The sequence below is a fragment of the Gobius niger genome (genome assembly GCF_951799975.1).
Source record: "Gobius niger genome assembly, chromosome: 9".
Taxonomy (NCBI): domain Eukaryota; kingdom Metazoa; phylum Chordata; class Actinopteri; order Gobiiformes; family Gobiidae; genus Gobius; species Gobius niger.
This window is the reverse complement of record NC_136860.1, coordinates 4,895,417-4,909,677: the sequence shown is the minus strand read 5'-3', so window position 1 is coordinate 4,909,677 and position 14,261 is coordinate 4,895,417. Positions and strand designations below refer to the sequence as shown.

General features: G+C 41.1%; 1 protein-coding gene across 1 annotated transcript in view; it reads right to left on the bottom strand.

Annotated features, from left to right (window-relative positions):
• Positions 1–14,261, bottom strand: part of dnajc10 (DnaJ (Hsp40) homolog, subfamily C, member 10) — a 58,270-nt gene that overhangs the window by 19,795 nt on the left and 24,214 nt on the right. The window contains exons 7-9 of the mRNA XM_079562886.1: positions 10,753–10,884; positions 7,105–7,198; positions 6,961–7,038 (exon numbers count right to left, since the gene is read on the bottom strand). Of these exons, the coding sequence (XP_079419012.1) occupies positions 6,961–7,038; positions 7,105–7,198; positions 10,753–10,884 (304 nt within the window). The remainder of the gene's footprint in view (positions 1–6,960; positions 7,039–7,104; positions 7,199–10,752; positions 10,885–14,261) is intronic.

Here is a 14,261-nt window from a genome sequence, read left to right as displayed (position 1 = left end):
CCACACACAGAGAAGATATGTTCACTTTGTTTCAGAAACACATAGATAGGTTTTAAAGGCACAATGTGTAACATTTTGTATTCTATTGTTGCCAATGCAAAACATGCTTCATATGAGCAGCTCAACACAGAAATGTCAACCTCTGCAGCGGGTAACTTAACCGACTTAAATATCATATTTGCCTGTCTATGGTTACGAGCTAGCTACGTTACTGCTCCCTGCCAAGTTACAGTTAGGGTTGTTCCGATGTACGATATCATCGTCCATCGTGATGGATAAGCAACATCAGGAGGGGGCGTGGCATTATGATGGTGGCTCTCCATCGTGATGCCACGCCCCTCCTGTCAGAAACACGCACTGATCTTCTGTTGGCCTTGTAAACCTTCAAACGTTGCACTGTGAATTAAATCACGAATATAACTAATATGTGCTCTAGTTTCAGTAGCCTGCCAGAAGCCAGAAGACATGATGCGTTAGCACTGCGCGGCAAATAGAGCAGCACTGCGTCGAATGATTACGGCTCTCTCTCTCTGAAAGCAGCTTTGCGTGGTCTCTTTGCTTTGCTTCGTAATATAAGGAAACTAAACAGTTTTAAAATGACGACATGGATCTCACATTGGAGCGAGCTGAGTGTGCATGGGTTTGGTTATTCTCACGAAGGAGAGAGAGGAGAGAGAGGAGAGAAAGAGGCGGTGCAGGAGGTACGAGATTACGAGCAGACGGACCGGGCGGCACGTGGAGCAGCTTCAAAAACGTAGGCTAAGACGCAAAATTGTAAATATTGTCCCGTTCACCCACTGTTACTTAAACATTACATTAAAATTGAGCAAATGCAAATAATAAGCTCCGATTTACATTTGTATTCGTGTGATAAGAGCCTTGGTATTGAGGAGCAGATGACGCCCCTAATAAGTCGTTCTCCTTTCAGACTTTAACGCACGAGTTTCAACACATTTCTTTTGCAAAATTCGTGTTCCATGACTCTGTTCAGATCAGGTTTAGTTTAGGTCAATTTATTCTGCAGTATCACATGTTTCCTAACATAAATAATATGCAGCATATACAGTGCCTCTCGAAAGTATTCATACACCTTGAACCTTTGCACATTTTGTCATGTTTACAAACCCTAACCCTAAGATTTTATTTGGATTATTTTATTGAACGTTCACACACAAGTAACCGACAACTGTGAAGTGAAAGCAAAATGATACATGATTCTGTTATTTAAAAAAAAAATAGAAAACCGAAAAGTGGGGCGTGCATAAGTATTCATGCAGCATGATTGAATACTTTGTACTGCAATAACAGCAGCAAGTCTTTTGGGACTCTACAAGATTTGCACAAGTAGAGAATGACATTTTAGCCCATTCCTCTTTACAAAACAACTCAAGCTCTGTCACATTAGAAGGAGAACGTTTGTGAACAGCAGTTTTCAGATCTTTTCACAGATTTTCAATAGGATTTAGGTCAGGACTTTTGACTGGGCCATTCTGACACATTAATATGTTTGTTTTTAAACCATTCCATTGTAGATTTATCTTTGTGTTTAGGGTCATTGTCCTGCTGAAGGTGAATCTCCGCCCCAGCCTCAGTTCTCTTGCTGACTCCGGCAGGTTTTCCTCCGAAATGTCCCTGTATTTGCCTCCATCCATCTTCCCAACTATTCTTACAATCTCCCCAGTCCCCGCTGAGGAAAAACAGCCCCACAGCATGATGCTCCCCCCACCATATTTGACACTGGGGATGGTGCACTCAGGACGATGAGCAGTGTTAGGTTTGCTCCATACATAACGTTTTGCATTTGGGCCAAAAAGTTACATTTTTGTCTCATCTGACCAAAGCTCCTTCGTCCACATGGAGCTGTGTCCTCCATATGACTTCTAGCAAACTTCAGGATTTCTTATGGCCTTCTTTCAATAATGGCTTTCTTCTTCCACTCGTTCATGAAGGCCAGATTTCTGTAGAGTACGACTTATAGTTGTCCCATGTACAGATTCCTCCAGCTCACCGGCAGGACTTCACAGCTCCTCCAGAGTTATCTTGGGGCACTTGGTTACATTTCTTACCAGTGCTCTCCTTGTTCAGTTTGTTAGATGTTTGAGAGTCCGTGAGATGTTTAAATCTTGGGAAATCTTTGTGTAACTTAACGATGCTTTAAACTCCTCCAGAACTTTATCCCTGACCTCTCTTATGTGCTCCTGGGCCTTACCGCCTTTGCTATGCCCAATCCCGTCAGACCTTGGAAGCTAAGCAGGGAAGGGCCTGGTCGGTACTTGGATGGGAGACCGTTTGGTAACACCAGGAAGCCTAGCGAATGTAGTGAGTGAGTGAGTGGTGGTGGTCGGAGGGGCCGGTGGCGCAGACTGGTTGCCTCGCTTCCGTCAGTCTACCCCAGGGCAGCTGTGGCTACAATAGTAGCTTACCGCCACCGAGTATGGAGTGCAATGTAAAGCGTCTTTGAGTGTCCAGAAAAGCGCTATATAAAAGCAATGCAGTATTATTATTATTCATGATGTTGTTTAGTCACCAATAAACTCCGACCATAGCTCTGAGGGCCTAAAAGAACAGCTGAAATTATACTGAGAGTAGATTACACACAGGTGGCCTCTATTTAATGGTTAGGCCAAGGTGTGAACATTCTGGAGTCATTTGGAATGTTATAAAGGCAATTTAATGCACTCTGAAAATGCTGTATGAATACTTATGCACGCCCCACTTTTCACTTTTATATTTTTTGAAAAATAACAGAATCATGGATCAATTTGCTTTCACTTCACAGTTGTCTGTTACTTGTGTGTGAACGTTCAGTAAAAAAAAACAAAATAAAATCTTTATGTTTAGGGTTGTAAACATGACAAAATGTGCAAAAGTTCAAGGTGTGAATACTTTCGAGAGGCACTGTATATAGGCTATGTAAATGTCTTTAAAAATGCTTATAATGAGAGATGGACGATATCATATCATCGGTTCACTGTAAACATCGTCATCGGCCAATTAAGGGGACATCGCCCAACCCTAGTTACAGTGAAGTCTTAGGACAGGTGAGCCGCTGACTCTGAACTATCCGAACAAGGAGAGCACTGAACAGAGCCGTTACCAAGAAGCCTATGATGACCCCGGATGAACTGCAGAGAGCTACAGCTCAGGTGGGGGAAACTGTCCACAGAACTACCATTCGCCGTATACTGCACAAATCTGGCCAATTGGTCGATGACACCATGGTCGACTAAGATTTTCATTGGTCGACTAAATGCACGTACTTTTGCAACAATTAAGATGCTCTCAAAACCAGAGGCCTGTGGCCTTGGGCTAATGTTTCATAATAATAACAGATATCAAAGTTTTACAGAAAGAGTTATGTTTGATTTATTTGTGTGAAATGCTTTTGCTAAAAATAAAAAAAAAAGAAGAAAAAATAAATAAAGATAAAATAACATCGAGGAGAGAAATGAGCATGGGAGAGCGCCTCTTCTGCGTACGCATAAGCAGCTGAGATCAGGTGCTCTGTGTCTTGGCGAGATATTGCCTTCAATAGGCCAGACTTCTACAGTAGTTTAAACCTCAAAGATCCTGGTTCAACAGTGAAATGCGATACGCGAGTCTGACACGGGACAACAAAAGTAATCACGTCAGGCGCAGAAGCTCATGGACCTGCTGTGTCTTTCTCCTCTTCATTCTGGCTTTTTACGAGATAAATAAGACGAGGAACTCACTCGTATTACGTGAAGCAATTCATCACTACAACGTGCAGCGAAGAAATTAAGTGGCAAATTAACAGGAAGTCTGACATGGAACCTCTTGGGCGGAGCATTTCACAATAAAGCACATGGCTCGTGTTTACATTACGGCGAAACAGAGACAAGTGGCACGGAGGACACTTGAGAAAAGGGACAAGAAGAGAACTACTGTTTTATTTGGTTTATATGGACAGTTTATTTATGGACAGCACATGCAGGAGTGAGGGAATTGGAGTCTGAGATTAAAGGTGAGATTAATGTGACTTTTTACACATAAATGTGCGTTTATGTTGCTTCTATGTATAAATGGTAGTTACAGCAAGAGCTACTGTAATTATATGTCTTATGAGGGCAGTTTGGGTCAGAAAAGTAGTTTAGTCAGCGTCATGCCACGCCCCCTTTTTGTCAACTAATCGCTCCTCAGGACATGTTTTTGGTCGACCAAGAAATTCTTGGTCATTAACAGCCCTAATGAAAACCATAAATCTTGTTTTCTGTCGCCCAGAAGCCACATGGGAGCTGTAAGTGCAGCAAAAGGCAGTTCCACAAAGTATTAACTCAGGGGGTATAGATACTTTTGCACACCCCACTTTTCAGTTTTTTATTTACAAAAAAAGTTAGATTTTGGCCTGGGAGTTACATTTAGATCAGCCACTTGGGCCCAGAGTTTTTAGCTCAGCTTTAGTTTACAAGGTTGTCAGATCACATTGCTCCCAGTAAATGAGACTTCCTCTTTTTACACAGACCGTCACATGTACAGTGCCTCTCGAAAGTATTCATACACCTTGGACTTTTGCACATTTTGTCATGTTTACAACCCTAAACATAAAGATTTTATTTTGATTTTTTTACTGAACGTTCACACACAAGAAACAGACAACTGTGAAGTGAAAGCAAAATGATACATGATTCTGTTATTTTTCAAAAAATAGAAAAGTGAAAAGTGGGGCGTGCATAAGTATTCATACTGCATTTTCTGAGTGCATTAAATTGCCTTCATAACATTCCTAATGACTCCAGAATGTTCACACCTTGGCCTAACCATTAAATAGAGGCCACCTGTGTGTAAAGAAGCACCAGAGAGGTCAGGGATGAAGTTCTGTAGAAGTGTAAAGCAGCATTAAGTTATACAAAGATTTCCCAAGATTTAAACATCTCCCGGAGCACTGTTCAATCCATCATTTGGAAATGGAAAGAGTAAAGCACCACTGCCAACTTACCAAGACACAGTCGCCCATCTAAAATATTAGATCAAACAAGGAGGACACTGGTAAGATATACAACCAAGTGCCCCTAGATAACTCTGGAGGAGCTGTGAAGTCCTGCCACTGAGCTGGGGGAATCTGTACATGGGACAACTATAAGTCGTGCTCTACACAAATCTGGCCTTCATAGACGAGTGGAAGAAGAAAGCCATTATTGAAAGGAGGCCCTAAAAAATCCCGTTTGAAGTTTGCTAGAAGTCATATGGAGGACACAGCTCCATGTGGAAGAAGGAGCTTTGGTCAGATGAGACAAAAATTTAACTTTTTGGCCCAAATGCAAAACGTTATGTATGGAGCAAACCTAACACTGGGAGCTACTTAGTTGTGCGGACTTTTTTCTTTTTCAGCTCTATAGTCCACTTTGGTCCTGCACACTATTCAGACTGGATGTGCGTGTTTTTTCTTCTTTAACGCAAACCTAACACTGCTCATCGTCCTGAGTGCACCATCCCCAGTGTCAATTATACGGGGGGGAACATCATGCTGTGGGGCTGCTTTTCCTCAGCGGGGACTGGGGAGATTGTAAGAATAGTTGGGAACATGGATGGAGCCAAATACAGGGACATTTTGGAGGAAAACCTGCTGGAGTCAGAAAGAGAACTGAGGCTGGGGCGGAGATTCACCTTCCAGCAGGACAATGACCCTAAACACAAAGATAAATCTACAATGGAATGGTTCAATAAAAACATATTAATGTGTTAGAATGGCCCAGTCAAAGTCCTGACCTAAATCCTATTGAAAATCTGTGAAATAATCTGAAAACTGCTGTTCACAAACATTCTCCTTCTTATTTGACAGAGCTTGGGTTGTTTTGTACAGAGGAATGGGCTAAAATGTCAGTCTCTACATGTGCTAATCTTGTAGAGTCAAACCCCAAGACTTGCTGCTGTTATTGCAGCAAAAGGGGGTTCCACAAAGTATTCATTCATGCTGTATGAATACTTATGCAAGCCCCTCTTTTCGGTTTTCTATTTTTGGAAAAATAACAGAATCATGTATCATTTCACTTTCACTTCACAGTTGTCTGTTACTTGTGTGTGAACGTTCAGTAAAAAAATCAAAATAAAATCTTTATGTTTAGGGTTGTAAACATGACAAAATGTGCAAACGTTCAAGGTGTATGAATACTTTCGAGAGGCACTGTATACCTCCAGTCAGCAGACCAGGTTATGCAAATTAAAATATTTTTTCCCCTTCTTTTTACCAATGGGTTGCTTTTGTCTATCTTTTGCAGTCCCACCAGGCCATATACACAAGTAACTTTATTCATGTCTCAAATGGCAGTCAGGGCTCCTGCTGCAGTCCAGTTAAAGCCTATAGGTCTATAATAGCCTGTTATTAATTAAACTAAATTCTGCACAAAAATGCTGTGGGAAAATGTCATAACTCTTCCGATTACCCAACTGGACTAAACCAGATCTAACCATTCAAATTGCGTCTCTTCACAGATAAGAACGTAATACTTTTGGAAAGGCTTGACTCTTTTAGTTCAAAAGTGTGACCCTGCCATAGAACATAAACTGTCTTCAAATCAGTCATTCTGAATACTATTCCAATTTTACTCTGGTTGAGTTAAAGCCACACAGTTGATCATTCCAGAGCCTGTGTTGCTACTAAACTCACAATCTCAACTTTACTCAACCTCAGCACTCATTATGAGTCTTTTTAATTGTAAGGTCTACATTAGCAAATAGTTTAAAATACATTAAAGATTTGGGAAAGTTATATGGATCCAAGTAGAAATACAGATGTGCTGATTGGGATCTTACAGAATAAGATGTGTAGAAAGTACTACAAACAAAATTGACCAGAATACAAGGATCGAGCTCGATCAAATTTCCCTCCAGATCCTGTTCTCAGTTGTAAAACAAATATAGTGCAACAGTAATACACAGAATAAAAACTGCATTGCTGAAAATAAATTCCCCTAAATCACCAAATTTTAAAATGTGTCTTACCCCCAGTGTTTGCACAAAAGGTGATGAGCCACCCGATCCCTTTGGAGAACTCCGCCTCGATCTCACTGAAGACATTCCCTTAAGGCACAGGAGCGTGGTTAACATGGAGTACAGTCAAAACATATCGGAGCAGGCCTGTCCTACCATGCCACAGCTGAGTGACCACAGTGGAGATGAACTGCATGGAGAAGCGGACCAGGGTGTCTTTGGAGCGCTCCCCACTGAACTTCTCTGGATTCTGCATGTGAAGAAATGCAGGTCAATTAATGATAATGAACACAACATGGAAGCCATGGGCTATTTTGCATCCGTTTTCCCCACACTTGCACACTCAAACATACTGTTATTCATCCTGGCCTATTGTAAATGTTCTTCTATTTACCACACACCATTTTTTTTTTAATATGGCCTACAGCTTATTTAATATTTTATTTTTATTATTTAATAAAGATGTCCTTTTATTATTTAAAAAAAAAAAAAAAAAAATGTAAAAAATTGTAAATGTGATCTTGGATTGGCTATAAGGTAAATGAGGGTTACTGACAGATTGTATAATCTTCCTAATGCGCAAAAACATCATATTTGTTGTGTTAAAAGAATTATTTATCATTTCCTGGTTGGAGAAATGTTATATTTTGCCGTGTTTAGTGTGTTCATACCATAAACCCTGTGGGTTAGGCCTCAACTATCTGTGCCACTGTCATGATTATTGTATTTGAAGTAGATTAGGAGTGCAGTCATAAAGCATGTAAATAAAAGTCAGGAGCTATTCATTTCTTAACCTTTCATTTGCATTCTATTGTAGGTATTTAAAGATACAGTACCTCTGGTATAAGTGGATTAAACAACTCAGAGCCATGCATTAGGCCAGTGTTTTTAAACCTTTTTTGAGCTTTGGTCGACAATGGTTGTTTTTAAATGTGCTTTATAAATAAAATTGACATTGACATTGACATTGAGCCAAGGCACATATTTTTCATTGAAAAAATCACGAGGCACACCACCAGCAGAAAATGTAAAAAAAATGTAACTCTGTAGCCTATATTCAGTCGTTCTCATCAAAGTAAGATAAGATAAGATAATCCTTTATTGATCTCATAAAGGAGAAATTCTCTTGTTACAGTCGGCATTCAAGATCACTCAGAGTTAATAAAGTGCAGCTGATACAGAGATTGTTGCACATGTTACTTTACAGTCTTATTGTACAGTCTGACAGAGGTGAGGATGAAGGCTTTGCGGTAGCGCTCCGTCCTGAATGTGCGCTCCATGGGTAGCCATCTTCTCCTCTTGCGTCCACCTCTACAACCTCTGCGTTTCCTGCGTATCGCGGCGGGGATCACCGGCCTCTCCACATGCATGAAAGCTGAGTCCTTGAGTCCAAGGAGCTGCTCCCGTGAATAAAAAAAGGGACCGCGTGTGTCGCCGTGGCAACAAGAACAACAAGAAGGAAATCCTCTTAGAGACGTGGATCCCAAAAGTGCCAAAGACATCATAAATAAAAGGGAAAAGTGCAACTAAAGCAGCTTCCCATGTGCACAAATGCTCAATGTATAGTCTACTTGAAGAAAAAAAAAAAAAACACGTCTATAAGTAAAAAATAAGAGCAAAAGTAGGAAAGAGGTAACGGAGCCGAAGTAACTAGCAGCTCAGCAGGGGCTGGCGCCATAGCAAAGTGTCTTGAATAGGAACACCGTATAGTCTTGCTAGCCACAATGCCATTGATCATCACAAATGAACTACCTGTGGCCACTTACTGATATGGAAGAGTATTACATGGTCACTCTGCCGATCACTAGAGGGCACAGACATTCAAAAACTGTGCATTATTTGCGGATAATAATGAATTTATAAGAATAAAAAAAACTGGGTGAAATTGCATAATTTACCCAAGGCATATGAGAATATCTCACGGCACACTAGTGCCACGGCACAGTGGTTGAAAAACACTGCATTAGACGGTTATAATGCACGACACGCAGTCAAGAACACCACGACGCGCAGTGGAGTGGTGTTATTCTGCAAAGTTGTTTAATCCTTACATTCCTAATGACTGCAGAATGTTCACACCTTGCTCTAACCATTAAAGAGAGGCCACCTGAGCATAATCTCTCAGTATAATTACAGCTGTTCTGTGAGGGCCTCTAGCTATGGTCACTAAACAACATCATGAAGGTCAAGGAGCACAGCAGAGAGGTCAGAGATAAAGTTGTGGAGAAGTTTAAAGCAGCGTTAAGTTATACAAAGATTTCCCAAGATTTGAACATCTCACGGAAATCCATTCGGAAATGGAAAGAGTACAGCAACACTGCGAACTTACCAAGACACGGCCGTCCACCTAAAATAACAGACTGAACAAGGAGAGCACTGGTCAGAAATGCAACCAAGTGCCCCAAGATAACTCTGGAGGAGCTGTGAAGTACTGCCGCTGAGCTGGGGGAATCTGTACATGGGACAACTATAAGTCGTACTCTACACAAATCTGACCTTCATGGACGAGTGGCAAAAAGAAAGCCATTATTGAAAGGAGGCCATAAGAAATCCCGTTTGAAGTTTGCTAGGAGTCAAATGGAGGACACAGCTCCATGTGGCAGAAGGTGCTTTGGTCAGAAGAGACAAAAATCTAACTTTTTGGCCCAAATGCAAAACGCTATGTATAGAGCAAACCTAACACTGCTCATGGAGGGGGAACATCATGCCCCACAGCATGATGTTCCCCCCCCATATTTGACACTGAGTGCACCATCCTCAGTGTCAAATATGGGGGGGGGAACATCATGCTGTGGGGCTCCTTTTCCTCAGCAGGGACTGGGGAAAAAAACACATATTAATGTGTTAGAATGGCCCAGTCAAAGTCCCTAAATCCTATTGAAAATCTGTGGAAAGATCTGAAAACTGCTGTTCACAAACACTCTCCTTCTAGTGTGACAGAGCTTGAGTTGTTTTGTAAAGAGGAATGGGCTAAAATGTCAGTCTCTACATGTGCAAATCCTGTAGAGTCAGACCCCAAAAGACTTACTGCTGTTATTGCAGCAAAAGGGGGTTCCACAAAGTATTCATTCATGCTGTATGAATACTTATGCACGCTCCACTTTTCGGTTTTCTATTTAAAAAAAGAAAAAAACTGAATCATGTATCATTTTGCTTTCACTTCACAGTTGCCTGTTACTTGTGTGTGAATGTTTATTAAAAAAATCTAAATAAAATCTTTATCTTTATTGTTTTAAACATGACAAAATGTGCAAAAGTTCAAGGTGTTTGGGTACTTTCGAGAGGCACTGTATCTATTCATGTTAGAAAATAATCTGAGATTGCACTACAAATGGACCTTAACTAAACTCATTTCTGAACACTAATTATGCAACAGAAATGTGCTAAAAGTTGTCCCACCATCTGCTCATCAATATCAAGGCTCATATTTCACTAATATACTAATGTAAATTGGAGCTTATTATTCACATTTCTTTGCATTCCTGTGAATGGGACAATGAGCAGTTCACATGGTACGTCTAAAGCCTGCTCTACACATGCTCTGTCTTACCTTCATGGTGCACCATGCTCCTTCCCTCTCACCTCTCTCGGTCGTTCACGGCTTATCCAAGACAATGCACTCTCAGCTCTAATGTGCGTAGTGTTGAAAACATCGCAGCGATAATGGCTATTTAGTTGCCGTGAAAAATACAAAGAGAAACCACGCAGCGTTCATCTGTGCTTTTGCGCGAGTCCAGAGGTGCTCAAACCCAAAAACAGGAAATCTAAGACCCTTGTTCCTTAGTCATCAGAAAGTGCATGTACCTGTCCTGCTCTGTAGATGTACAGGCTGGGGTAGCTGTTGATGCCCCTCCGGCGGCATAGCTGGTGGTTATCTCCGCAGTTGACCGCTCCAATTCGGATCACACCGTCCATCTCCTTGGCCACATCCCTCCACTGACCAAAAACACACAGAAAAGGCTCACAATAAGCTGATCAAGACTCAAGGCAGCTCATGTTAACAGCACATGCTACATTACATGCATGCATTCATATCACTATAATTGTGAATAACTCTGCCATTTTAGGATTTGCACTTAATACTGCAGCAATAACCAAATTGTAAATACAGCAATTATTTAATTCAGCTTCATTTAACCTGGAAAGTCCCACTGAAAATTCAGAATCTCTTTGACAGGGAAGTCCTGGCCCCAAAGGGGACCCTATTGTTCATGTTTTTAGTGGTAGGGGAAACCGGTAGGGGTGTGCTGTTCAGCTATCTCATGGTTTAGTTTGGTTCACGGTGCAGGACCCACAGTGTGATGTATCACGGCAAGTGCGATATAAAAAATAACTTTAAAGTGGATGTCTAAATGTATTACAAATTTTAAGAAATGTACAAAATTGACCTCCTGGCCTTATATTTTGATTTAAAGTAAGTACAAATATATATTATTCTATTGTTAAGTTCCTCCTTCCCTGATCTCAGCAACTACTCAAGAGCCCACTCGCCGTTGGCCTAAACCAACAAAATGCGAGCAAGATGATGATCGACACATCATGCACACTGTCTGCTTGCGCCCGGGTACTGAGCACGTGCAGAGAGTGCTTCTTGTACCTGGATCCCCCATTACGGCCTGAGCGCTGCTATGGAACGACAACAACCAGAAGCTACAACTGCTTGCTACTTCTCATAAGAAATTTAAACAGTTCAAAAGTCCATCTTCTAAACTAGCAGAAAAACGAATGCGGGATAGATGTGGCATTTGCTCATTCAACAGATGGACAGAACTTCGTGAGCTCAACTGCAGAACGAATGAAGAGGACGAAGTTTCTTATGGACAGGTAAATGCATAACACTTTGGAAGTATTCATGGCGACAAATTGTTGAATTTAGTGTGTCCGTCATGGTTAGCCTTTTTGAAAATTCTAAGCGCTAATATCAATGGCCGCTGGCTGCTCTGCTTTATGCCCACAACACTAGAGGCCGCCATTGCTGTAGTGCCTCCATATCACCACCGGGCCCCCATTGAAAAGCATTGGACTTTAGACACGTTAAAAACAACTTTAAAGCCTGGTCCCAATTTTTTTGGAACTATCTAGAGCTAGATATTCCTCCTGTGATAACGCTGGGTTAGTTACAATTAAAGAAACCAGGCTGGTTTTCATAAGAAGAATTTTTGAAATCTCGTACTTAATGAGGGTCGGACTGTTAGCATTGGAGCTGCGCGAGCTACAAGTCACGCAAGGGCTGGGGAGGGGAGTCTGTAAATCCACCATGAGCGTGGTCATTATGGTTAACGGGGAGGAGTGAGGAGAAGCATTTATATAAACAGTCTATGGCTAATATGCTAGCTAACTATGAACTGTTTGCATCGCATTATGAAGCTATAAGGTTAGTTAGCCTACTGTAAAAAATGGCACTGGTCACTGCGGATGTTTTTCACAACTTTACATGCACGTGACCTGACTATGTATATTTCTGCGCATACTGGCATTACATCAAATGCTGCATTGAGATTTGGAGACATGCAGACCATGCAGAATATCAATCTTATTTTTTTTATTATACCGGTATATACTAATAAAACATCGTTACCTACTATAATAATTATTCAGTGGTATGCAAAAGTTTGGGCACCCCTGTAAATTGTCATGATTTTCCTTTATAAATCATTGGTTGTCTGGATAAGATATTTCAGTTAAAGGGGCTAGATGCAAGTTGGCCATTTTATACTCACTACTGCCACCTCAGGTCATACATGTAACTGCACCTTCTATTTTAAGCTTGTGCATGACGGCACTTCGGACCCGAAGTAACAACTTTTTGAGTGACAGTGCAGGATTTCAGAGGCAGTTGTGGTGAACAGGCCTGAGCTCATTCTACACCTTAGGACACTGCTGGAACATGTAGGGGGAGGAAAATACTTAATTTGAACATTTCTAAACTCTGTATAGTCCCTTTAAATATATCATACAAGAGACAAACAGTGATATTTCAGAAGTGAAATAAAGTTTATATGATGTATGTAAAGTGTGCAAGAATTATTTAAACAAAATTAGACATGCGCAGAAATGTAAGCACCACAAAAGAAAAAATAACAAAAATTTTTGTCCATCCTCCTTCAATTTCAACTTTGTCACTGATTCCTGGACATTGCACTCCAGAATCTGCTGATATTGAGTGGAATCCATGCGACTCTCACTTTAACAAGTCCCTGCAATGGTCACACAGCCCCACAGCATGATGGAACCTCCACCAAATTTTACTGTAGGTAGCAAGTGTTTGTCTTGGAATGCTGTGTTCTTTTTCCGCCAAGCATAACACCCTAGTTTTGCCCAAATAAATGAGTCCACAGCACCATATTCCAAAACTTGTCTAAGCTCAGGCATCTTCATTGCTTTTCTGTGATTTACTTTTTGGTAGGGATGCACGATAATATCGGCCGCCGATAATTATCGGCATTTATCGGCATTTTGGCGCCATCCCCGATAAAGCCGATAAAAAAAAAAAATCATCCGATAATTAGGCCCGATAATTATAATCTCAAATTACATTGAATCTGCGGCTCCAGCTCGCTGCCTTTCTCTCGGTGGCAGCGCCGCCCCGCACGTCCTGCAGCCCGGAGCTGCTGCAGACTCAGGACAGTACATTTACAGCAGCAGATATACGCTCTCCACGGCCGACTTCTGCACGGTTTTAGCTGAAAAATACGACGAGTATTCCAGCGAAACAGCGCTGTGCAGGCGCTCTCCGCGAAGGAAGAGTTTTTCGACTTTTTACATTGAAGTCACTTCAACATTAGCACCGCAACAAAATAAGAAATAGACGAGGAAATGCTAACTGCGGATCCGCTCACGTAGGTTACTGGAACAGAGCGGGGCCTGAAAACCCATGTGTTATCTTCGCATTTCTGATAAAATAAACACGATAGCCCCGCGATTGAAGCGCTATGAACGAGAGAAGTTTTACATTGATGAAATGAGCCACGCTGCACATGTTTTTTTTTTAACACACGAAGCACAAATGCATAAATGAGCCCAATGCAGGAGAGAGCCTTGTTTTTGTGTTGTAATATCATATTATTAGTCAAAGTTGAATCTGTCACAGATTTGGCATCACTTCTCTCTCATGTCAGAGACGCCTCTAGACTCAGTGAAATACTATAATACTGTCTATATTCCAGTATTGTAAATACGAATTCATTAGTATGATGTCAACAAAAAGAAAAATACTAGGAATTAAGTAGCAGTAGTAATATTCTTCTTTCTTTTTTTTTTAATAAGATGTGACACAGATGAACAGAGACAGACCTGCTCAGATGATGGAACAT